Raw genomic sequence first — 27,080 nt, forward strand, 5'->3', positions numbered from 1 at the left:
TTCACGTTCAGGCTTAGCAATCAAGACCAGGAGGAAGAAGAGCTGATTAAACTGTTCTTTCGCCAACTCCATAAAGAACTGCAGTGCCACAGACAGACAAACCTGCCGATAAATAACTCTCGATGGCTTCCACAGGCAGTATGTGAGAAGGGCGTCCAAATGTCTGAGTTTGATCTGAATTTTACAGAAAAAGACGATGAACCACCTCCTCCAAAGTTCTGAACACTACTGGTCGATCTCCGTATCAGCAGAGGCAGCAAAATGGACCAGACTGTCCCCACAGCCTCCACACGAACGAGTAAATAATCCGGACCTTCATTTTCAGCCAGATCAGCCAAGACTTTCAGATCTCTGGCCGTCTGCTGCCTGTGAACAGCCATTACGGTACTGTCTTGTCCTTGGTTACCGCTGAGAGAGCAAGACATGTACAATCGATCTACAGAATCTGACATCGATCAACCAATAGGAATATTAAGACACTGTGACATCATTGACTGACAGCCCCTTTATTAGCATAAGGACAAGGAAATCCAAAAAAAAATAGAGTAATAAATAAATATAGAAATTAATAGTTATGGAAATAAATTGATAAAATAAATTAATAGAAAAACAGAAAAAATGTTAATAAAGAAACATAAATAATAAAAAAAATAAATACAAAAATTAGTGAGAAGGGGAAATTACAAAATAGACATAAATAAATGCAGACATATTAATTTTCGTAAGATTTTATTTATTAATATATTAATTGTTATGTATATTTATTTATTTTAAGATTTATCATCATTATTCTTTGCCATTCTACTTCATATATTAATTTACTAAGTCATATATTTTTCAATTTGGCAAATCTGGTCCTCCATATATTTTGACTTACGTGCCTAATATGACCAGGGATATGAACTAAAAATGTTTGTTTTTAAAAAGTCAGTTTTGATTTAATTTGACTTTAACAAAGCCCAGAAGCAAGGATGGATTACGATCAACTAGCCATACAAATAGCCTTATATAATGACTAAACGAATGCCCATCTATTGCCATTATATTTAAAATAATTAAAATCCATATAACATTAAAATGTGCAGAAATATAACTGCAGGAGTCTATTGGACATTATTTGAAAATTAATAATTTTGGTTACATTTTTCCACCATATTTCAGCACTGTCTTGCTGAAATATGCAAGGCCTTCCCTGAAAGAGTTTGTCTGGATGGGAGCATATGTTGTTCTAAAACTTCTATATACTGTTCAGCATTGATGGTGCCTTTCCAGATGTGTAAGCTGCCCACGCCATAGTGGTTGGTATGGTGTAGTGGGTAACACCTCTGCTGTAGACTGGGGTTCAATCTACAACTATGCTTCAATCCCCTGTCTCTGCAAGCACCCTACACTATACCGATAAGATTCCTTGGGCAAGACTCCTAACACTGCATTCGCTTACCTGTGTAAAATGATCTAAGTCTCTATGGATAAGAGTGTCTACCAAATGCCGCAAATGGTTAAAAAAATGGCCATAGGCACTAATGCAACCCCATACCATCAGAGGTGCAAGCTTTTGAACTGTGCGCTGATAACAAGCTGGATGGTCCCTCTCCTCTTGAGTTCACAGGGCACGGTGTCCGTGGTTTCCAAAAAGAATTTCAAATTTTCATTCATCTGACCACAGAACAGTTTTCCATTTTGCCTCAGTCCATTTTCAATGAGCTTTGGCCAAGAGAAGCATTTCGGGATCGTGTTGACATATGGCTTCTCATATTTGCGTTTGTGCATTGCATGGCGAACTGTGTTAACAGACAGTGATTTCTGGAAGTGTTCCTGAGCCCATGCAGTGATTTCCAGTATAGAATCATGCCTGTTTTCAATGCAGTGCTGCCTGAAGGCCCAAAGATCACAAGCATGCAATATTGGGTGCCGGCCTTGTCCCTTGCGTACAGGGATTTCTCCAGATTCTCTGAATCTTTTAATGGTATTATGTACAGTAGATTGTGAGATATCCAAAGTCTTCGCAATTTTATGCTGAGGAACATTTTTCTGAAATTGTTCCACAATTTTTAGATGCATTTTTTCACCGATTGGTGAACCTCTGCCCATCTTTGCTTCTGAGAGACTCTGCCTCTCTAAAATGCTCTTTTTATACCCAGTCATGTGAGTTAGTTACAAATTACTCCTCCAGCTGTTTTTTACTAGTACCACTAATGTTTTTCATGAAATGGTAAAATGTCTCACTTTCAGCATCTGATATGTGTTCTGTGTTCTATTGTGAATAAAATATGTGTCTATGAGATTTGCAAATCATTGCATTCCGTTTTTATTTACATTTATTTACATTTTACACAGTGTCCCAATGTTTTGGGAATTGGGGTTGTATTTTCTTATCTATACTAAAATACGGGTTCATATTATTTTGATGAACAAGCTGAATTAGTGACCTTTTGGCTGCAGATATCAACATTTCACACATATCTCCATAATAGAATATAAAAAAAATACTTTTGATACTTATGTACATTTACAAACAAGTGCTTTTTTACCTTTGCCTTATAATAATATTTTACCAAGACTTTTACTACAAATGTATTGTACTTTATCCACCCCTGCACTGTAGATAAGCAAATTAGCTCATTTTTTTATTATTTTTTTTATTAGTTCAGTACATGTATAGGCTGAATGATGCATGAGTCTGCCTCAAATGCACACTCTTAAGCCCAGCACCCCCCAGGTATCTTGGCCTCTATGTCCACACGTTATTGACGTCTTCAAAGTAAGGAAAAGGAGGACCACAGGGCCAGGGATCCTTTTAGGACAGGCCCCAAGAATTTCAACTAAATTGAACTTTCAAGATTGTTTGGCTTATTTTCACCATCATTAGCAACTCCAAAATGCTTAGAGATGGGATGGCTGCTTTTAGAATGCAATGGACAAATTCCCGATAATTGGTTGCAGTTATGTGGTTACACACGCAAATCATTTACGAGGTTTACGGGAGAGAAGGAATGAAGACGAGGTGGTTGACACAGGTCCAGAGAAGGCACAGTCCCAAAACTGTAAAATTTAAATATTTGCTATTTTGTCATCTGAAAGTCATCATCTGATAAGATGGGACTTTTTTTTTTTTTTACATTACTTCATCTGTAAATATAGTGTTGTAGACAGAGAAATAGACCATAAGAATCTTTTATTGGGTTTGGTGTGGAAGAACTTTACCTGACTATGCTAAGCCCTAGCCGAAACTCCATCAAACACTTTTGAGATTATACACTGCGAGCCAGACCTTATCACTTAACATCAGTGCTGGACTTCACAAATTTTCTTAAGGCTAAATGGAAGCATGTTCTAAAATATAGTGGAAAGCCTATCTAGAAAAGTGGACACTGCTATAGAAGCAACATGGGAAAAACTCAATAATCATGCCCAGGAATTTGGAATGATTTGTTCATCAAGCACATATGGACGTGGTATGTCCACATACTTTTGTCCACATAGTGTATTTCAACATAGAAACACACATAAGCATTAATTAATAGCTCTTTGACTTGAGAATAAACAACTCAAAACTCATAATAGGAAAATATCAAATACATACAACAAAACTTTTTTTTGAAAGTGACAGAATTTTATTACGGCAAGTTCATCCATCTCTCCAGAGATTTAAAATAGCGAGTTAAACATACAAAAAACACGTAACATTTTGTTTTGTATTAAATATGTAAAAAGCAGGTCAAGTTATTCACAAATAAAATGAAAACATGCAACACAGTTTGGGGAATGCATAATGGAGGGATACTGAGAGAAAAAAAAAACATTTTCTATTTATAATAATTATTAACAGTACATATGTTTACATTCCTTTTCATTGTACACAATAGTAAATGACTTGATCTGTGGAGCTCATAATGGAACTAAATGCAACAGCATGAAACAGTTCAGTGAGGAGACCGTTAGTTCTGCTAAGACCTGTATTTTAAAATTATATTAAAATATTTTCAATATACATGTTTTTGTTTCGTTTTTTTTCTTTTCCAGAGTGTGGCAGGCTTCTAAACATAATAAAACATAAAAGAGTGACTTAACCAGATACTATAAAACAAACTACATGGCTGAAATTGAAGTTCAGTCTTACCTAATAGCAATAACCGACTCCTATGTTTGTGAAGTTGAGACAGCAAGCTACCCAAATGGCTTAGATTTCTATATGTTGTATGATGGTCAGGGAGAGCAATAGAGCCATTCTGTCAAATGTACCCCAGCTCAGTTCACCGTTTACTATTGCGATGTGCAGAACTAAGATCTTTTGCGCTCCAAAGCATTACTGGATATTCCTAACATGCAGTTCTATTCCACATATAGAAGCAGAATATTGAAGCAACTGGGAGGCTGATTATGTTCATTAAGATAGGGATCTTACTTAATGCAGAATGTTGTCCTGATTACATGGCTCGATATGTCAACTTTAAACGTTTAATCAGCACAGTATGAGCGAGAAAGAAGCTGACCATGCACAGAAAACGAAACAAAGCCATCAATCCTTCATAAACTGTAACATCACAAAGCAATGGTACTGTGGAGAGAAAGAAAACGTCTTTGTTCAGCCTTATGATCCTTTAGGGGAAAACGTGGATGGGCTGAGTTGCAATTTCAGCAGGGAGGCGTATACAGGAACAAGATTTAGCGTTTTAGTCAATTGTCACAAAACACAAAAAAAAAAATCAAGTGGCAATTTTGGATTGTTTCTCTTACACCATCTTCAAGCAGAAAATAAAATATGAGAAAAGGTGAAGGAGGGAGGAAGTGGCTGAGGGAAAAATTCACAAATGGGGTGTGTGTGTGTGTGTGTACACGTGTGTATTTGATGGTGTTCAGTATTCATCCTGTGTGTCGTCAGGGACCTCCCCTTCCTGTGCCAGGGCCTCATGTTCCTCTCCTTCTGCACTGGCCTCCTAAACAAACATCCACACAAAAAGACACTTCATGTAATACATCTATAACACCATTTTGTCACTACAACAGCTATTTAATGCTGAGTGGACACATAAATATTTGCATATATTTTTTTTAGGATCTGACAAACTCCCTCCCTCCCGCACCAGAAACAAACTGCTGCATGCATGTGTTTTTTCCAGTCTGTGGGCTGAAGATGCCCAGATATTTTCAAATGTATTAAAAATTCTCGGTGAAAAAAAGGGAAAAGGGAAAAAAAAGGGAAAGGGGGAATGGCCAGCACAATAACAATCATGGTGAAGGACACAGATTTAAAAAAATCAAGAGGAGCATAGTAGAGATTTGATAACAGCATGAAAACTTGTTCCATGTCAAGCTAAAAAAAATTATAGATGTTTTCTTCCCCATTTGCTTCTTTTATTTTTTCTACACCAAGTTGCTCAGGCTCCAGTTTGCCATGTGGTACGTAACATGATTTGTTGACTTCCTGAGTAAAAATAAGTCAGCACATCCTGTACAGGGATAATACATGAGCCTCTTCTGCACCTGGTCCTGTAGAGGTGCACTCAACAAAACAGTGTCCTCTAGGTTTAAGCTCCTGTACTAGACTGTTAAAGCAGTGTTGTGTATGTTTAAATGAAGCTCTGTCAAACCTACATGTTCTCTCATATTTTGGGATTTCTGTTTTCTTGCACTTTAGAAATTACAAATTAGATTTACAATTTAGAATTACTTTAAAATTATGCTGGACTGATATTCCACGATTCAAGTAACCAATATTGTTTTAATAATATAGTCTACAACCCCCATTCCAGAAAATTTGTGACAGTATATGAAATGCTAATAAAAACAGAACGCAGTGATAAGTTAATTCTGTTTGACCTGCATTAAAGCGAAAACGTTATAAAAACATAGGATGTGATCTTTTACCTGTCCAACCGCACAGGGCACTTTGTTGTCATATTTTGAACTTAATAAGACACCTTTTTAATAGGAAACGGTTCTGGACTGCAGGTAGGCCAGTTTAACACCATCACTCACTGATTATGCGGCTATGCTGCTGTCACACATGCAAAATGTGACTTGGTGTTGTCAATACTGAAATAAAGCATGGGTGTTACTGGAAATAAAATGTCTAAAAGGCAGCAACTATTGCTCCAAACTGTGTTAAAGGTGTTTTCACAAATGTGCAGCTTACCCAATAAAACCCTCCCAAACCATGACAGACCCTGGTTTTTTAACTTTACGCTGGTAACAGTCTGGATGGTGCTTTTCTTCTTTGGTCTGAAGAACACAACGCCCAATATTTCCATAAAAATCTGAAAGGTTGACTGGTCAGACCACAGTACACATTTCTACAGTGCATCAGTCCATTTCAAATAACCTTAAGCCCAGAGAAGTGAACAGCATGCCTGGATGCTGCTGTAATATAACTTCTGCAGTGCATAGTACAGTCTTAACTTGGATTTATGGATGCAGTGAAAAACAGTGTTGACTGAGAACATTTCATCAAAGTATTTCCAAACCCATGCTGTGATATCCATTACAGAAACATGCCGGTTTTTAATGCAGTGCCATCTAGAGGATTGAAGGTCACAGACATTCATTTGCGGTTTTGGGCCTTTTCCTTTATGTACAGAGATTTCTCTGGATTCCGGATTCCCTGGCTAAAGAACATAATTTTTTTAAACTGATGATTTTTTTTTTAAACTGATGCATTTTTTTGCAAAGTGGTGAGCCTTGACCCATCCTTGCTCATAAAATTCACGGTAAACCGCGGTAAAATTAATGACGGTTAGTAGTATGGTTTGAACTTTAAAGTATCGCTAAAACCGCGGTCGATTATCACGGTGTGAAAAACTCGCTGTACTGAGTCAAACAAAGGCAGAATCATTCTCTCAGATGCAGCTCTCTGTGTGTGTGTGTGTGTGTGTGCGCGTGTGTGTGTAGAGGGGAAGGGGGGGGAGAGAGAGAGAGGGAGAGAGGGGAGAATATGGTGGAATGTAGTGACAGAGATTCTGAGATATTTCAGCCTTCTACGAAGAACAAGTCTGACGTTTGGTCATGTTTTGGGTTTTATAAGGATGCAGAAGGAAAGTTAATTGAAGATGACCACCCTGTCTGCAGATGACCACCCTGTCTGCAGAACAGACCGAAAGAAAATAGCGGCGAAAGGAGGCAACACATCAAACCTTACAAGTCATCTTCGCGACCACCACCCGCTACTTTAGAGAATGCAAGGTTAACTTTAACGTAAAAGTCCGTGGGGACTTCGAAATAGAAGAGATGTCATGGTTTGTGTGGTTTAACTTATGCTTATGGTTCGTTAATAATATAAAATGAAGCTTTTAGCGTCAAAAAAACAAACAAACAAACAATCGGTGAATCAACTGTGAATCGAAACTAAAGCTTTTAACATTTCTGTGGAGCAGTGTCTCCAAAATGAGCTCTGAGTTAACTCACACAAGCTCTGGAATGAGACGCTGCAGAAGTTCAATCTGCACAGCTCCCCTTTCTCGTCTCGCTTGCGGTGTTTACTGTCTGAGAGGAGAATAACACCGTCTCAAATCACTCAGTGTCCCCTACATAGTGCGCTACTGTTCAAACAAACACGATCATCATTAACAAGCAGTTGAGTTGTAAATAGGGAATTTGTAACCTATTGTTAATATATTGTTATTGTGAACATTTCACGCACTTTTTGGGTGAAGGAGTTGCTATTTCATGATCCACGAAGTGCACTACATAGGGAAGATAGTGTGCTTTGAGACGGGACCTCGCGCAAGTAAACGCTGTGTGCTGATTTCAGGAAAAGCAGAGTTTCAGAGATTAAACTTTAGGAGTGTTTCTGCTGCAGCTCAGATGCGCGTTAATTTTAAGTTATGTTTTAGTTTTAAAATGCTTTTAGAGAAGCAGCTCCACAGGTGAAGACACGCTGTGTGAGTTCTACACTGTCTGCAGCTCACAGCACGGTCACGCAATTCCTCTGTGATTTTGGCTGTTTTTCTTAGTGCACTGGATTGATTAGGGGTACAGCGCCACAACGGCACAATAATGCTGCAGTTGCAGTTAGGACAGAGATCCCCTGAGTGCAGCACTTTTTAGAAGTAGTCATTTTCCATTAAGACCCACCTCATAATAATAATAATAGTAATAACAGCAATAATAATAATAATACATTTGCTATTCTTTTGTTTACAGAGTATAATAATACAATAAGTAATACTACAAATTGACTATTTTTTTTAATGTTTATTTAAACAAAAAAGTGCATATTGCTGCCAGTTCTATTTGTGTTAATATAAAAGTTGGTGAAACAAGTTTCAGTTCTGGGAATCAGTATTTATTTATTTATTTATTTTACTTTTCAACACTTTTGAACAATATCGCGATAATACCGATAATCGTGATAATTTTGGTCATGATAATCGTGATATGAAATTTTAATACCGTTTCATCTCTAATTGTATCTAAGATGTTTTTTGAACATTTCACAATGTTTCTAATCTTAAATTGCCCTGTCCAACTTTTTTGGAAGATGTTGCAGGCATGAATTTTTTAAATCAATGTATATTTACAAAAGGGCAATGAAGCTGATATGTAGTTTTTTTTATTATTATTATTTATCTTGTCTTTGTACTGTTTTTGTTCAAATACAGGTCAAAGTAGACTTGCATTTCACCTACTGTCCCAACTTTTTTGGAACTGGGCTCATAAAAGAAAGATACCAGTAGCGCAAGTTGTGTGTGATTTGACTGGTCGAATCGTACAGGATAAAGGATCTGTGTTATTTACGCTTCCGAACAATAGTAAGTAAGTAAGTAAGTAAAGTTTATTTATATAGCGCTTTTTACAACCGGTGTTGTCACAAAGCAGCTTTACAAGGAAATGAGCAATAAAAAGAAAAGAAATCCGGGTCCAAGCCCCCATGAGCAAGCCAGTGGCGACAGTGGCAAGGAAAAACTCCCTAGAGAAACAGGAAGAAACCTTGAGAGGAACCAAGACTCAGAAGGGGAACCCATCCTCCTCTGGTCGACACCGGATAGTAAAACATTGTTAGCAACATTGTTAACAACATGCCATGTGGCAAAAGGGCAAATATGGTGCCCAAAAAAAAGAAAAAAAGACTACTATTATTCAAAGAGCAGTTCAGTGAATTATACAATGTAATTTACTCCGGAATTATTACTTAGCACAAACTATGGATATTGTGGGTATGTACTGGATTAAATTCAAGGTAATCACTCATCATTACAGCATCTCCCCCAGTAAAACTAATCCAGCTCAAATAGGGCTAATGATGAAACTGATGAATAACAAAACTGTCTGTGAAATTTGTGTGTAATAAGATTTGGCCATATGCAATTTTGATACATAAGTTACAATGTGCTTATGTATCAAAATTGCATATGGACATTGTAACTTATGTATCAAAATTGCGTATGGCCAAATCTTATTACACACAAATTTCACAGACAGTTTTGTTATTCATCAGTTTCATCATTAGCCCTATTTGAGCTGGATTATAGTACCAAGGATTATAGTACCAAGGGTTCACTGCCCTGTCTAAAAAAAATCTAGTACATGAACAAGATTCACAAAAAATTCTCAAAGAAAGGTAGAGAACACTGACCTGTTCATCTGTGGAGTACAGCACTTCCATAAGTCTCTCAACGAAGGGCCCATTATCCTGGCCCTGCTCCTGGCACAGCAGCTCCACCTCCCGAAGCTTCCCAAAGTAGAAATCCCGCTCCTTCTCCACACCCTCCAGCGCAAGCTTTAATGTGTTCAGCTACGCAGACAGGAACAGGAGAGAGCATGTAGTTGGAAGGACGGGTATCAAGAGTAGAACTTTTTTAAATAGAGTGTTTTTTAAATAGAGTGTTTTAACTGTAAATTTTTTAATTAACCCTATTAATTATTTGAAATGATAAATTAAAACCTCTGTGCACCAGTGACCTTCAACACACAGTCTGACACAGTATTTAGTACTCTAGGAAATGGCATTAATGAAACAATTAAGAATTAAGATTTGGGGAAATATGTTAATCAAACTGACAAGAACATGAGTTAAAAGGGCTGTTGATGTGAACCTGTTCGTTAAGTTGTGCTACTTGAGCCTCCAGCTCCTTCTCTCCCTTGGCGGGTGTTGATGACATCACAGGGATCTTTTTGGCTGAAGAGGGTCGTGAGGTTGATGTGGACGATTTAGGAGTTGAAGTTGATGATCTAGTAGCTCCTGTTCACACAATGGTTTAAAAGTATGTGGATGGCACTGTTAGTCTTAGCATCATAAAGTTTAGATTTAGTGATTTGGGGACACTACCAGCATTGGCAATGTCAGCACTGCCACAAAGCCCGATGGGTCTTCAAACTCACAGCTAACCAGTTAGCAGATAGAATCATTATTTACAGCTGGTCACTAATGTGAGAAATAAGAAACACATACTAACAGACCTGCTGTGGGGGAGCTGGCTGCATGGTGAGACTTCTTTGGCAGGTTGAAAATCTGCTCTCCAGGGTCTGGGGGAGGAATAGCATCCTGGCCCTGTCGTGCCTGCACAGGGTCATACTCCTTACCATCGTAATTAGCATCAAAGAACTTTTTGAACCACTGAATGAAGTCCAGGTTGTCTTGAAATCGTCCCTTTACAAGTTTCTCTACTGGAATAATCTAGAAAAGAAAAGTGGAAGTTTCAGACCATTATTCTTTATTTTTTTTTATTGTGTTACTCTCATATTATGTAATATTTACATATCTGTATGCTGTCTTGTTCTGGGACATGGGAAGGAAGTTTATTTTGTGTTGATGAAATACTATGCTGTTTTTTAAATTTAAATTGCTTGGACAATTTACATCAAACAGAATGTGTCGTTTCTAGTGGATAGTTGATACTGATAATGTAATAAGCCGTAATGTACGGAGAGACAACAATACAGCTCCATGCCGCAACCTCTTATCTGTCTCCCTCTAGCTAAAGTTTATGCAAATATGAAGCCATTTACGCTGGGTGGCAGCCAAACAGATTATGGCATGGCAAGCATTGTCATGTGTCATGGTCACAGAAAGGCTACACACTGAAATCTGTGTTCAGAAGATTCAACGGTCCTTATTTATTAAAGTTGCATATGGTCAAATCTGATTGTAAAATGAGTACACGGAAATTTCAATTACAGTTTTCTTATACATTAATTTCATCTTTGGCCTATCTGTATGATCGAATTCATGGTTGGTAGGACTGTGTGTAAATTTAAGTGCAAATATTTTACAACCTGAAAAACCATGCTTGATTTGCAGTTAACTAACCGAAGCTATTATAAATAATATGAATCCATTATATTAATAATACAAATAAATATAGAAAATAACAGAAATACACTTGAATACACAGAATGCACTCAAAAGGTGCCATGAAATGGAAAACTGTATTTACATTGGCATGATTAAATAAGGAGAGTTCAGTACATGGAACTGACACATTGTGAACATCAAACAATGCTGTCCTCTCTTAAATACAAATCCAGCATTTGCAAACCGGCCAATTCCAAAATCCTACACTGTTGCATAACAGTCTTGACTTGATATTTACACCCCCAAAATTTACATAGACAAGCCCATGTTCTAACCCCGCAGGTATTGTGAAGAACGAAACAATGACAACGGAGCAACAGCAATGACCCGTTCCAAACTATGAAGGGGATGTCGGCACTTTTCATGCCCTTCCCAAAGAACTGACCAGTCAACAGGCGTGCTGGATGTCATGCATGGTTGATGTCAACAGGTATGGTTATGCAAATTATAGGGTTGTAGATGGGCATGTAAAATTGCATCTGGGCATTTTTTGCCCCTACCAAAGTCACATACATGTAGACATAGACAACAATTTAAAATAGCTCTGCTCAGCTACACGTGCCTGCATTTTAGTAACATGCACTCAGAAATTAACAGTGTCAGTCCTGTCTCAGTCTTTCCATCATTTTAGCTCAGTCTTGTTTCAGTCTCGGGGTAACATGGACTTGGAAATTGTTCTCGAAACTGGCTGAGTGCACTGCCTCCCTCTAAAGTAACTAGAAACTGAACTTTTTTTTTTTATCAGTATTTAATATCAACTCAGTATCTCCAAACAGAAGAAAACAGTCCTCTCTCTACTTATTTGAATAAAATCTGTTTGCTGCTGGTTGAAGATCTAACTGATTCTTTTCGTGATGGCTTAACTGGGTATCATTTGTTTATTGATGTTCATTCAAACATCCCCTGGGGTCAAATTGCGACGTTGTTTTTAATATATCATCATTTAATACTAAAAATGGATGTATGTTGTTTATATTGAGTTGACTTTAAGTGCTGACGTCTGAATAAGTTTTATAGAAGAACAGATGGAGCAACCTCGCAACTGTTTGCTTCCAAAAGTTATGATGCAAAGTTGGACTGAGACTACCATTTAAAAAATTTTCCTAAAAATTTTAGAAATGATCATCAAGTGTTATATTTTATGAAATATATTATATAATATAACATTATTTAATAACAATTTTAGTCATATGTTAAATGCTGACTTAAAAAAAATACATAAATTAAGCAATAAAATAAAAAATACAAACTCCACCCTACAACAAAAACATATCAAATATATATTATACTGAAAATACTTATGTTATTATTATTTTCAGCAGTTCTGAAAGTTGGGATGTTGCAGTACTCTCAGTACCCGCCACTTCCCACAGCCCTGATCTTGTCTGCCTTCTAAAGCTTTGGCAGTTTGGCTGCCAGACTTCTTACCTTGTCCACATTCATCCTCTTGAAGGAGGCTTGAAGAAGTTTAAAGTTATGAATGTATTCATGCTCCAGCTTGGCCTGGAACTTCACCTTCTTAAGACTGATGCAGCCAGGGAATAGCATATCCATAAACTGACAGTAAGCAGCGCCTGCAAAAAGAGAAGATAAGTCTTGTAGGGTCCTTATTGACTCTTACTGTGACAGTAGATATAGGAGACCATTAGTGATGTAACTGTATGCTACAGTTGCAGTTCTGTCCCCATAATGCAGCTTGGTTATGTCCTATCATATTCTGTTAGCATCATCTTCAATCTTGAGGCTTTAGACAAGAGTCATATGGGATCATAGATCTGAAAATATCCATTTGCTTCACTGCAGAAAAAAAGGTTATCCTGTCTAAATGGAAAAGCACTATTTGTGTTCAGCGAAGGGCAGTAATGTTTATTCTCCTTGTTAGCTGACTTATTACAGGCTTACTGCTGGTTACTTTGTTGGTCATATGGCTTAGGACAATCAAAACATGGTGTACCTCACCACCAAACCACTTATTAAAAAGGCATTTCTGAAACTCCACACCTCAGTAAAATAAAGAGTAAATAGTAAAGCTCTATTAATAATGCTCTATTAAAGAGCAAATAGTAAAACTCTACTGGATTAGTTTTACCTGCAGAGGTTCTATAATTTGCAGGGCCCATATCACATGAAACCCAATTTTCCTTACTTTTCTGAAATAAAAGTGTTTGATGTACTACGCAAACACTGTTAACTGCCCAGTCCACACAGTTTATATATGGAAATGAAGCTGCAAGAATAGCTTGTTTTGAATCCACTGTTCACTTGTACCATCTATTATACTAACTATTAAATATACCATCTATTAAACCAACATATTTACACATGTACAAGTATACAGCTCACAGCAGTTTAACTCTGACCATTTGTATTTAAGTTACAAGAACTGTTTCAGCCCACACTGCTTTTTGAATGAGGCACAGTACAGGGCAGCCAATCAGAACAGAAGTCATTTACATATATCAATCTTAAAGGCACAGTAACAAAAAAAAGCCTGTTTCATTCTAAGAGATTAAGAAAGGCTGGAAAGTGGTCATGTAAAAAATTAATTATCACTTAATAATTAAATAAACCCCACAAAAAAGTGAACCGGATCGGAAAAAAAGACAAAAATATGTAGGACCCTGTAATTCATTACCAATGAGAGCCATAATCCAGTACAAATCTGCAAGATCAATAGTTTTTACAAGTCTGAAGTAATAATTCTGGTGTGAATTACTTTCTGTAACTGGCTAAACTTAGATCTCCCTCGGTAATAGTAGTCCTGTTCCAATCCAATGTAATACCAACACCTGCTAAGAGAGCCGTGTTGTTGTTATTGAGCATCAAACTTTTCGCATAATGCTGATGTGAACATGCAGACTCTGACCTTTTAATCTAGGCGATCTGTGGTAACTTGGGAGAAATTACATTATCTTATACATATTACTTTATTTCATACATATTGGCTGGCAATATATCCATTACAAATTTCATTATAGAACCTTCCCCTATGAAACTAATCAGGTACAAATAATGCTGAAAACAGACAAAATCATATATCTATATATATACACATCTATATATGAAGCTTTCTTTTCAAATCCACTTTTTTTGCATCTGTATAGCTTACTGTGCACAAGTCAACACTACAGTAATGCCTCTTGTAACTCTCATATTGGGTTTTCTTTAAAGCAACCATCTTCTCTCACTACTTAGCTTGGGCAGACTACCTTATCTGAGCTATGTCTGGGAGGAATTGGTCATGTTCCAAAGGATCTTTAGTGGCCAAGATCTTTTTATACCCCTCTCTGCTTGGCACTTACACCTGTGTTAAAACAAAGATAACAAACCTAAATGTCACACGATATAGCTCAGTGGATACAAATAACAGATTTGTTAGACATTAGCCGACCCTTTTTATATAGCGATCCATGTGTCCATGGGGTGTTTCGATAGTGGCATTTCAAGACATTATCAAGGACATGACATAATAATGCCAGTCAGCCCTGTGTTACTGCCTGTGTCGGATCAATAGTGGGACTCAAAAGTAACAGTAAATTTAATGTTACTAGTTACTCCTACTTTTTGGTTGTTTTTTTTTCTTTTTAGTATCATTTGCTAAGACGTGCACTTAAGATGCCCGAGCAACAGCCTATTTGTGGCGCAAACTGATGTCCTACGTCCCCTGTCATGTGACACTGTAGCAATGATGAATAATGAATGGTATAACCAATAGAATTCCCTGTGAATTTAAATCTCATTCAATCTCATTTAAATCACATTACACTTCCGAACACTGTGCAGCTGTTCAACCAACAAGCAGATGTAACTGACAGAAGTCACCTTATTTTTTATTTTTGTAACATTAATGTTTAAATGCATGTTTTTTGATGTAACACTAATTTTGGGTGCTTATAGCAGGCAATACCATCCAAAAGTAGGAGAAAGAGCTGATGGAGGCAACTAAGGGGAGAGCAACTTTGTAGAGCTGGATTCAAACAACCAGCAGGTTGAATTGGGTGAAGAATTATGACAGAAATGTTAAGCAACCATTTCCTACATAACCAATGTAATATGAAGTAGGCCTTTTTTCCTCAGAAGCATTTTTGAAGTTGGAAGTAGGCTAATAACTAAACAAAAATGAATATTTAAATCAACCATAAATACACAGCATATTATATCTGTGCATAGTAGTAATGTGAATGAGTTTCATCTCTATCATAATATTAAGGACAGTGGTTTTCTATTATGAAATAGAAATGAATGCTGTACTGACATTACGCTTTCTCACAGAAATGTCCTTAATATCATCCCATTATTTACAGGGGAATTCCAATGAAATTCTGTAGTTTTATATGTTCATTACTACAATTTTACAATTTAATGTGTTCCATGAATATGACAGAATTAATTGCTGCAGACTGGTACAAACAATGACAGAATCCACTGACTGACACTGCCTGACTACAAAAAGAACATATATAACCAAAATGCCTAGCTAATTCATGCTATCACAAGACCACCCAAGCAGGCAATGCTATTACAGGGTTGCACAACTCTGGTCCTGGAGGAATGGTCTCCAGTACAGTTTGGTAGTTTCTTTCCTCAAGCACTCCAACAAAACCTGGCAATTAACATTACTAATATTATCCACTGTTGCTGGTATCATGAGACACAGCTAGCTTGCACAGCAGTATTCCTTATCCTTGGCTTGCAAAAACAGATTAGATTAGAGCTGTCAGTGGCTCACTAATATAAAGAATGATGCTTACAATGTGAACACCAGTGGATAAATTAAAAATTTAACATCTAGCCCCATCCCTGTTTCAAATGATACAAAATTACAGCAGAAAGGAACTTCACAGAGAGCAAGTATGCATCTCAGTCTACCATTAACAACTACAAGCATTTTGAACAATAAGTGAAGTTGATAAAACCAAATGAGGAAAGATGTGAAATCAATCTATTTATTTTCCACAGATAACAACAGAGCTGAGGGTTGAGTTTTGGCAGTAAAAACAGGGACAGCAGTAAGCACATCAAAAACACTTTGCACACCAGAATGCATTAGGACATGAAAAAATTGATGTTTCTTATTGCAAGTCATTGCTTTCGGGGTTTATACTGCTATTACTACTAGACTGAATTCAGGGATTAGAGTAGTGACGTAAGTGTTAAACTGGCCTTGAACTCAGGGCATTACATAAGTATTATAAACCTCCTTTCTGCGAGTAGAGTAGAGCAGAGTACTTAAGAGTAAATAAATAAGAATAATTTTTATGCTGGTGAATGAAAAAAAAGATTATTTTAGTTCACTGAATAGATAAGATGTACCTACTGCTCATTTCCATGTATAACAATAACAGTATTTATCACAGTATATACAGCATGCAAAACGTTCAGGTGTCTTATCACATTATTTAAAACCATTTATCTGTCTGGCAATAAGCATGGTGAAACACAATATATCATTAGAATGTACATTAACAAATACAGTAAACAAGAATTTAAAGTAACAAGAATTTCTTGTTTTCGAATAAGTAGTTGATATCTTGTGAGCTAGTCTGAAAAATACATTTTGGTTCCGGATATCTCCTTGATGTCCCCAGCCATCATATGGATGTGATAAACTTCAACCAGGTGCTGGATGATAACTCCAGTTAATACTGGACTGCCATTAAGAGAAGTTTGAAAATGGTAAAACACAGTGACATACATAAAATCACTACTTATTGTATTAATATTATTGGTATTTTTTGTATTAATATTAATAGTGAGTAAATAACAACTTACTGCTCACCATTATCACTGAAAACTCACGAAATGCACAAAACCAGAACCACCAAAGCATGAATCTGACACTAATTTAAACATTTTTTTTCAGTTCAAATACAGATTTAAAACCAAATTCATGTTTTGTTCCATGACATGACATGGATAGCAAGAGACATTTTCTACCACATATTAATGTGTCCTTTTAGGACACTTTAATATGTGGGCCAGGTATATTAAAAACCCATATCCCACACTTTTCTTGTATTTTATTTTTTATAATTCATTTTTACAAGAACATTTTTTAACTTTTTGTCTTTTACCTAAACAGGTTGTTTCAGTTACTGTGCCTATAAGACTGCTTTACGTAAATGATCTTTGTGCTGTAGGATAACTACAATTACTGCTGGACTGCAATGAGAAGAGGGAGGAAAATAGTAAAACACACTGACATACATAAATCACTACTTGTTATATTAATATTAATAGTATTTACTGTATAAATAGTAGTGAGTAAATAACAACTTATTGCTCAGATAAACAAGCTCTTTAAATCTCATTTTCATGCCTAAAAATTTGTGCACAGTACTACATACAATCTATGGTCCAAAGTATGTGAACACCCATCCAAATTATGGAATTCAGGTTTCAGTCACACCTATTGCTAACGGATGTATAAAGTCAAGCACACTGCCATGCAATCTCCACAGATGAACAATGGCAGTAGAATGGGTCATACTGACTTGGTGACTTTAACCATGGCGCTGTCATAGAATCCCACTTCTGCCACAAGTCAGTGATATTTCTGTCCTGCTAGATCTGCCCCTGTCAGTTGTAAGTGCTATTATTATAAAAAGAAAAACAACACCTCAGCCACAAAACGACAGGCCACACAAACTCACAGAGTGGGGCAGCTGATTGCTGAAGCACATACAACCCACCTATTCTCTGTTTCATCACTCAGTACAGAGTTCCAAACTGCCTATGGAAGAAACGCACAAGAACTGTGCATTGGTACCTTCATTAAATGGGTTTTCTTAGCCAAACACTGTGCATAGTAATCTTAGGCCTGTCAAGCGTTGGCTGGACTGGTGTAAAGCACAGCGTCACTGGACTCTGCAGCAGTGGAAATGTGCTCTCTGGAGTGATGAATCACACTTCACTGTCTGGTGGTATGATCAAAAAAAAAATCTGTATTTGGCGGATGCCAGAAGAATGCTGGCTACTGGAATGCATAGAGCCAGCAGTGAAGTTTGGTGGAGGAGGGATAGTGGTCTAGGATGTTTTTCAGGGTTTGGGCTAGGTCCCTTAGTTTTAGTAAAGGTTAATGCTAGAGCATGCAAATACATTTATATGCTTCCACCTTTGTGGCAACAGTTTGGGGAGACCCTTTCCTATTCCTGCATGACTGTCCCCCTGTATACAAAGTAAGGTCCATAAAGATATTGTTTGATAAGTTCGGTATGGCAGAACTGCATTGCTGTGCACTGAGCCCTGACTTCAACCCCACTGAAGATCTTTAGGATGAAATGGAATGTCTTTTGCAAGCCAGGTCTTCTCATCCAACATCAGTGCCTGACCACACAAATACTCTTTTGACTCAATGGGCACAAATACACACTCTAAAATCTTGTGAAAAGATTATTACCGTTATTGCCACAAAAAAGAACCAACTCCATATTAAGGCCCATGGTTTTTGTATGACATTTAAGATGTCCAACAAGCTCATATAGGTGTGATGGTAGGGTGTCCGCATACTTTTGGCCATATCATGTATTATACAGTCAAGAAAAACAGGCATGAGAACGCAACAGTTTTACAAAACATACAGAATACTAACGCTACTATGTTTGAAAAATTGAATTAAACAGAACCAAGCAGATTTTATTTTTGAAAAACAAAGCTCCTTTAAAAAAACTCCTTTACATTTGACCGTTTCCGTCTAGTTATCACAAAGCCTCACAATGTTAATTTTCAGCTCTGGATAATTGTCTAGATAGCATCAAGCATAAGACTGTGAACAAAATATGAGCACCATATAATGCACAATGCGTAGAGATATTTAGGCTTCATAGTAATGCTATAATATTCAAATGTTCTGCTATTATATGATTGCTCAGACTCAGCTGAGTACCAGGCTTACCTGAGGAAAGCTGCTCCACTTTCGTGTAGTTTAGACAGAGCAGGTCATTCACCCAGGCAGTGATGTCATGCCTGCTCATAGTCTCCTGGGTGATTGAGGTAGAATACACGTTGACTGCCATTCCCCAACTGTGAAGGACACGAAGGAAAACTGTCATCTTTTTCACTGAAAGCCCACATTCATTAATACGTTTATAAAGGAAATGCACAAAACTAGATCCACCAAAGCTTGAATCTGACACTAAACATTTTTCTTTATTTTTGTTTCAATTCAAATACAGATTTAACAACAAATTCTTGTCTTATTCAGTGATACGACAGTGATAGCAAGAATAATATTCTTCCACATATTAATATGCCCATGGGGCAGGTATATTTAAAACCCATAACCTACAATTTTCATGTATTTTATTTTTTATGATTAGTTTTTACATGACCATTTTCAACTTTGTCTTTAAATTAAACAGTCTGTTTCTGTCACTGTGCCTATAAGACTGCTTTATGTAAATGACCTCTATTCTGATTGACCGCACCTCATTCAAAAAGCAGCCCAACTTGTAACACTCCTTATAATTCCAGCATGAATAGGCAGAGTTAAAATTGTACACAGGAAAGATAGAAATTTGTAAATGAGTTGGTCTTCGTGCCTCATAAAAACAGTGATTTCAAAATGGTCTGAAGAGTGACTGGTACAACTGGAACAATATTTACTTGCCACATTGACCTTTTTTAATTAAAAAAAGTGTGAAAAATTAGGTTATCCATGATATGGACTCTCTAAGACTCTAGACACTAACAACTACTTCAGTTCCTTCTTCTGAACAGCCAGTCAGACTGCCTATTTTGCAAAAAAAAAAGTCATCAGTAGTCTAAAAGATAACAGCGAAAAGCAAAGTTATTAGCTATTTGTGACTTAGCTCATGTTAATGATTCTGCTTGAAATCAAAGATGATGTTTCACCAAATGTTTGTTAGTGCATACTTCTTATGCAACTGCCAAAGTCTTGAACAACACTCTCTGGGATGGCTATGCAAATCTCGAACAATGCTCTTGACAGCAGTCATTGATGAATTATAACGTATGAATTACAAACATATAAAACTACATGTACACAAACTGTAACAAATAAATCATTAAGAATTAGACATCATTTAATGTTCTTTCATGAAGCCTATTACATTACCATTTAGGTAAGTGAGGACAAAAACAATGGCAGTCTGCAAAATCATTGAAGGACGTCAATTAGGTCCTATTTATGCAAATGCTGAGTGTCGACTATGTATACTTTTGTGCATCTATTTAAGTGTCTTACTGAAGTGTAGAAACTAATTAAGTAGATTAAGCAATAATGCTATAATGTTATAATAAAGATACCAGCTACAGTAACTGAGATCTACAAATGTAAGGTATTATAAAGGGATATTACTCACAGTTTTTGTTTTGAAATCAGTTGCCAGCACCTCATATCTGCAAGTCTTTCTTTGTGTTTTTGAACAATACTGTTAAATCTATTTTAAACACAAAGGAGGCACACTAAATATCAATAAAGAGTTTCAAACATCATTTTCTCATCTTCCCCAAACCTTGATAAATTCCAAGAACTAACACATGAACTGCTACAAGTGTAGAACCCTGGACAAGACCATGGGTGTAATATATATCTATAGGTGCGGGGCTACTGCACTGAACAAGTTTCGCTTTTCTTTAAATAAAATCCAGTGCTACAGGGTAAACAATACAGTAACCCAGTTTCAAGCCTGGCTACGGAATGGAGCATGTAGCACTGTAGGAACGGAGTTTAATTATGTCCTTGAAGTGTTGAGGTCTCTACTGGAGGGGGCACTTCCATCTCCACAGTCAAGGTAAGGAATTGAACATGAAAAAGCAGCGAATACGATGCCATTAAACATTTAAGGATAAAGAATCGTTGGTTATTTGTGGGAAAATGACACAAACTACAAACTTATAGGATGACTGCGTAAGGTATTCAGTTGTATACAAACATTACGTTGCGGTTCAGTTGTATACATACAGTACGTTGCGGTTCCTAACAACTGTACAGTAAACAACCAAGGCAAAGTCTGCCTCGTAACGTTTTAGATTTACATGTCTTGTGTAAGCTTCTCGAAAGCCGTTTGGTCTACTGAAGAAAATGTATCCCTATTCTTTTCACAATGCCAACGTCTTAGTTTATACGCCGCCTTTCCAGATAAAAGGTTTGGTCATTTGCCTGCACTAGTCCGATTACAGCCAAAGTGGTTAAAGTGCGCATCACATACGCGAAACCAGACATTCGTCTTAAACCTAAACAGTTATCAGACAGTCAAAGCGAACAGCAAAGTGATGTCCTCAGCTGGAGAGGGATCCATCTAGCTAACGATGTGGGTAGCAAGCTAATGTTAGCTACCTCCAGTGAGGTTTCCTGAGAGACGAGGACAAAAAAATAGGATAGCCGCTATGCTAGCTATCTAACGACCAACATTCAAGACGCCCTGCGGTATTCCCTGACTGGAATGAACGTATCTTTTATTATCAGCGTATATTATAATATTGATGACTTAATATTCCTTTCAGAGGTTGAACGTATTTGATTATGGAAATTATTCGATTAACATTATGCAACGGCTAGCTAAATGGACACTAGCCTACTATTTTAGGTTACAAGCCCAGGCTAGCGCAGTATCAACACGGTTGTCAGCGTCATAGTAACCGCCTTTAGGATTTTCCTTGATCAACACCGCAAGAATAATGCATAACAACTGATATCCAGACATATCCTTTTTAAGTATGTTAATTAAATGGAGTCTGTCCAGCTTCCTTGCAACACACAATTACGACCCCTTTTCAGCTGCTGCATACGGAAAGATATGTTTACATTCAAAGTAAAAATAAACGATAGCCTGTAACGTTATATAATAGACTTTCACGGCGAGTCAATCCTTTTTATGTTGACGTTTGACTTAGCTTTAGAAATACCATGTCAAAAAGAGCACTGCACTGATTTACCTGTAGGCGCGCTCTCCTCGCACTGTATTTTTTCTGTAAGGGATGATATTGGTTCCATTGTCCTGAATGATGTCGTTATTGTTCTCTCCATTTGGGGACAGTGCTTGGGTAGGACCTGGCATTTGGTTTTGTGAAACGTTGAACAGATTGCCTGTTCGCTCCAGATGAGGAAAAGACGACCACCGCAACTCCCTGCGCCGCACCTCGGCTCTTTGCGCTGCTTATTCTAGGCGGGCGAGTCAGTCTCTCTCTCTCTCTCTCTCTGTGACGTCTCGACTGCGACGTCACTGGCAAGCTGGACGACAGTTTAATCATGTGACTCTGGGAGTGGCGATTGCACTCTTGCTAAAACATAAAAACGGCCCTTCTGAACGCCTAAAACAGATTAAATACATTATATCGTCAGCGCCAGATGCGCTTCTATCACAGGACAGTATACTTGACAGCTGTTCTTAGGCCAGACGTCTTTCTCACTGCAGACCAGATTAGCAATACTGAACATAGCGCCCCCCGGCGACAGGGGGCGCTATGGGTCATTTTAACCTCACTTCTATCACAGTGTAATACCTTATGGTTATTGTAGACTTGTAGCTAGGATCAACACAAATAGATCACAAAGAGTTGTAAAGGAAATCAAAATGTGTCTTGTGCTTGCTCACATTCTGGAATCTTCATTCAAACACTCCCTTCTATCTCTCCAAAACATCTACAAATGTAGTCCGGCTAAAGTGCTACAAATGTGGAAAATATGTGGTCAAATGTTGGCTATATTTTATTGGTGGTTATCTGTTGGGTATCTGTTTCATAAAGTGAAGAAGCTCTTTAACAGGTGCACAATACTGTGACTACTGGATTGTTTTGGATTGCTTGAACCACATGCAGCATGTTACCTGGATGATTCTCTCTCCCTTGGAGGTGGAGATTCTGTGCGTCCAGGTGAAATGTGATGTCCACCAAAAGGGCCACTTGGAGAATTCACTCCAGGTTTCTTAACTCTGGCTCACTTTTCCCCTTGCTGTCAAGGGACTTGGGTATTTCATTGAGGAGATGAAAGGCCACAGCACATCACTGTGCATCACTAAGCCATACTGTTTTCCCTATTCCTTTACCACAAACTGTTGGTGATTTTGTGCTCTTAAATAAAGGTGATCATGCACACAACCAATTCCATCACATTTTGCAACTCACAGAAGCAATAATATTTTGCTCAGTAGCTACTGTGGCACACTATTGGCTTCCCCTTAAGCTTGCTTGCAGTGGAGAAAGTGCACTACTCTTACAATGCACTCAAGAACAAAAAATCTACTGACTGCAGAGAGGAAAAAAACAGAAGTGACTACATTTATTCTAAAATGAAATTATTAGTAAACAGAGTTAATTTTTTGTTTGAAACGCATTCAGGTTCTCATACTCTCAGGACAGTAGTGAACTGTAATCTGTAAACTCATTTGTTTTCTGTATCTACTGGATAGTCTGATGAGCATCTTTGTAGTAAAGCTGTAGTAAAGCTGCTTATACTGCAATATGACCACAACATTACCATACAACTTAGGCTTATAAACAAGAATGCAACTACTACCCTGTAGCTTCAATGACAGCTAATATTAGGTATTACTGAAAGTATAGTCACAGATGTAGAACTAATGAATAAGTAACTACAATATGTAAACAACACTGTATTATGCAGGTTAGTATTAGGCCAACAGTGCTTAATTTCAGTCTTGGGGGTCTACAACAGATAAACAGTTTAGCAAAAAGTACACCTCCAGTTGAAGTACTGCTAACTACACTGAAGTACCGATCATAAGACCGCACCAATTTTAGATTTTTTAGATACTGAAATCATATCAGTATCAGCAGATATTTGCTTAAAAATATTGACATTGTACACGTTTAGATTTGATCGATATTGCAAACCAATATTTGATGATGTATTTATTGTACTCCAGAAGAGATTGTTGAGGTGACACCTGATGACCGCACTAAAATGTCTGCATGTTATGCAGTTTACTGCATTAGCAACTCTATAGATGTAAATTTTAGATTTCTCAACAATGCTAATCCAGGTAAATGTAAGTCTTTGATACATACATTTTTAATAAATGTTTATGTATCAGCATTGGTATTGTTATCAATGCATATGTACATTAAAAATAATGGACATCAGCATCTGTCCAGAATTCCCATATCGATGCATTCCTAATAACTAGCAGAGGGGTTGAATCGTGTTTTAGAACAGGGTAAACACAGTGGTATCCAAGGTATGAATGTGAGCACCTCTCTATTAGGGCATTATGGGAGCTTACTTGCGTTAACATTAAAAAGTAGTCTGCATTAAACTATACTATTCAGGAATAAGGTAAATTCATTCATTTATTCATCATCTAAGCTGCTTATCCTCCTGGGTCGAGGGGGGTGCTGGAGCCTATCCCAGCACTCACTGGGCAAAAGGCAAAAAACACCCCGGACAGGTCGCCAGTCCATCACAGAATAAGGTAAATTAACAGTGTGAAATGTTAGTGGGGTTGATTCTTAAGCAATTATTTATTTCTCAATATATCTTTGTATACATGCAAAAGTTACATTTTCCGTTAAGGAAACTTGGTGTATTGCTGTTTAACAGAAGACCAAACCTGTTAGCACTATGATGTACGCAATGAAACAAAGTTAAAACGTGACATTCAAGTAATCAGGGTGTGACAGTGGAAAAATATTTAACATACTGATTTGCTGCACTGTCTTGGAAGACAACTTTAGCCACGTTGCTGACAATTCACTTAAACTGTACGACTTTTTTCAACAGCCTCTTCTGGTTAAAGCAGCCTTGTTGAGTCAGGGCTTGGAGCCACCCAGATTAATGTAGCCATTCAGCTTGCACTTTTTTCCCCAACTCAACAATCTGTAACATGTTGCCTGTGACCAAGTGCCTTACTGCACAGATCGTTTTACTCTTACTAGCTAGCTATCTCAGCCTGCACGCACACACGAAGCCTATTAGCAAAAAAGCTAACCAGCTAGTTTTATGCTGTAATGTCCAGCTGACAAGAACATTAAACAAAATTCCATAAAAGTGGATTGACTCGGAGCTTCAAGCCAAAGAAAACCGTCGACGGTAAATACTGCAAAATAACATCAATGTTTTTATTGGCAATGCGATCACACAGTAAACAGTGACAGCTATTATTGCATAAAAGCTAATAGCTAATACACAGTTGACTCAGAGCAGCTGCTGCTTCGCTAGCACAGCCAACAAGCTAGCCTTCTCTGGATTTTTTTTACAGTTGTTAAAAATATCGGTTACTTGACAGCTCTGCTGGAGTAGCTACACCAGAGAAGTCACGAAATCGCTTTGCCAGTTACATACACTTTCAGACAACGTCGGACTCACCCGTAAACTGAACTCCAAACTCGGCTAGATGCGCTTTCGCTTAGTCACCCCACCCTCAAACAGTCATTCTCAAATGTAGTGAAGAAAAAACCCTTTCTTCGAGTGAGGTCGATTTGACGAGGAGCACCTCTCAGCGATTGGTGTAGGCATGACATGTGGACGCGAGGAGGGTTTTTTGACCAACTACACTCCAGTGCCGTGTTAATACATGAGTTATTGTAATGTAAATGTGCGCTACACTTTGAGAATGAACTTAAATATAGTTGGAAATTAGAACAGTGGAAACATAAGTGTTGATAAATAGCACATTTTAAACGCATGTTTCCATCGAGGTAATGCTCACAGCAGAGGTTTGGTCATAAACGGACCACGCCTTGAATTTCATCCGACACAGAGAGCATCCGTGGACTCGGACCAAGAATGGCATCTCCCCATCCCAAGCAGTATTGCAATTTATCTTTTTCAGATGTCAGAAGTATTGCTGTTATCTCTATTGCTGTTGGCAAAACTGCACGTGCAGTATATTAGTCCCGGGGTCTGTATTCCAGACGATGATTAAGACAGTGATACATTTTTGTTAGGCGTACTACAAATTTACCTTGTTAGTTCATGGACTGGTCATATTAAGGCAATTGCTTTTGTAACCCCTATAACCTTTTGTCAATATGTTATTAGTTTTGCCTGCCTCTAAAACATCTTATGAATTTTAATTGCGTCATCTTGCACCAGAGGGGAAAAATGATATTAACCAATAATATATCATGTTTGACAGACCCTCCCTGATACCCAGTGGCAGACCCTGATCAGAGTTAACTGTGAATAAAGTATCAGAACTTGGTCAAAAATGTGGAAAAACACACATGTGGCAATGCTAATTCCTGCTGGTGCCCCTACGGGATTCCAGTAGTACATTAGCCCCAAGCTAAAATTGATTCACATTTTTTGGCCATTCTAAATTAAACTTGGACGTTTGAAGCTTGTAACAGTCATATTAGAATACAGTTTACATAGGCGTCATCTTAAATGGTTAACTGATATAAATTATGTTTTCCACAGTTTTGTATTACTAAAATACTTGCAGAGATTAGATACAACAACATGATTATGTTCAATATGAATAAACTAGCATGTCGGAATCATGTGAATGACTTTAAGGACTTTAGACTTCAAACAAAAAAACTTCAAAAAGTTCCAGAGTCAGGTTTTTAATTATAAATGAGAAGTCAGAGAAGGCTTCCTTGCTAGCTTGGAAATTCTAAATATTAGAAACAATGTGTATGAAAAATGTGTTTTTATGTGTAGTTCAAATTTTATGTATACATTTCACTGCTAAGTGAATAATTAGGCAATTGTATATTGTGGTTGAATTTGACCACAAAATTTGCCTGCTCATTGGGTTGGGTAAAACAGAATTAAGGACAGTATTTTAGAGACAATAAATTAAACATTTAGTTGTGATCCTCTGCCTGTTTCAGGCCCTCGTCCACTTGGCCTTTATATTTC

At 37.4% G+C, this 27,080-nt stretch overlaps 1 protein-coding gene across 2 annotated transcripts; it reads right to left on the reverse strand.

The window, feature by feature from the left end:
- Positions 1–3,592: 3,592 nt before the first annotated feature.
- mapre2 (microtubule-associated protein, RP/EB family, member 2) lies at positions 3,593–25,702 on the reverse strand. 2 transcript variants are annotated; one of them, XM_036592165.1, is made up of 7 exons: positions 25,578–25,702; positions 19,185–19,312; positions 12,719–12,864; positions 10,396–10,612; positions 10,032–10,177; positions 9,572–9,730; positions 3,593–4,937 (listed from the first exon to the last, which is right to left on the reverse strand). In XM_036592165.1, the coding sequence occupies exons 2-7, from the start codon at positions 19,303–19,305 to the stop codon at positions 4,857–4,859; spliced, it is 870 nt and encodes a 289-aa protein (XP_036448058.1). In that variant the 5' UTR covers positions 19,306–19,312; positions 25,578–25,702; the 3' UTR covers positions 3,593–4,856. The 2 variants fall into 2 exon arrangements, with proteins under 2 accessions (XP_036448058.1, XP_036448049.1); XM_036592156.1 differs by lacking the exon at positions 25,578–25,702 and adding an exon at positions 22,190–22,451.
- Positions 25,703–27,080: the final 1,378 nt, after the last annotated feature.

The sequence above is a fragment of the Colossoma macropomum genome, unplaced genomic scaffold (genome assembly GCF_904425465.1).
Source record: "Colossoma macropomum unplaced genomic scaffold, Colossoma_macropomum, whole genome shotgun sequence".
Classification (NCBI taxonomy): domain Eukaryota; kingdom Metazoa; phylum Chordata; class Actinopteri; order Characiformes; family Serrasalmidae; genus Colossoma; species Colossoma macropomum.

Bases quoted from the DNA above. Each gene is read 5' to 3' on its own strand.
- mapre2 (XM_036592156.1), bottom strand. From the start codon at position 22,311: ATGCCAGGTCCTACCCAAGCACTGTCCCCAAATGGAGAGAACAATAAC. The intron at 10,613-12,718 runs GTAAGAAGTCTG...TTTCTTTTCTAG, and splicing joins AGAGGATGAATGTGGACAAG to ATTATTCCAGTAGAGAAACT. The intron at 10,178-10,395 runs GTCTGTTAGTAT...TTGTGTGAACAG, and splicing joins AGCCAGCTCCCCCACAGCAG to GAGCTACTAGATCATCAACT.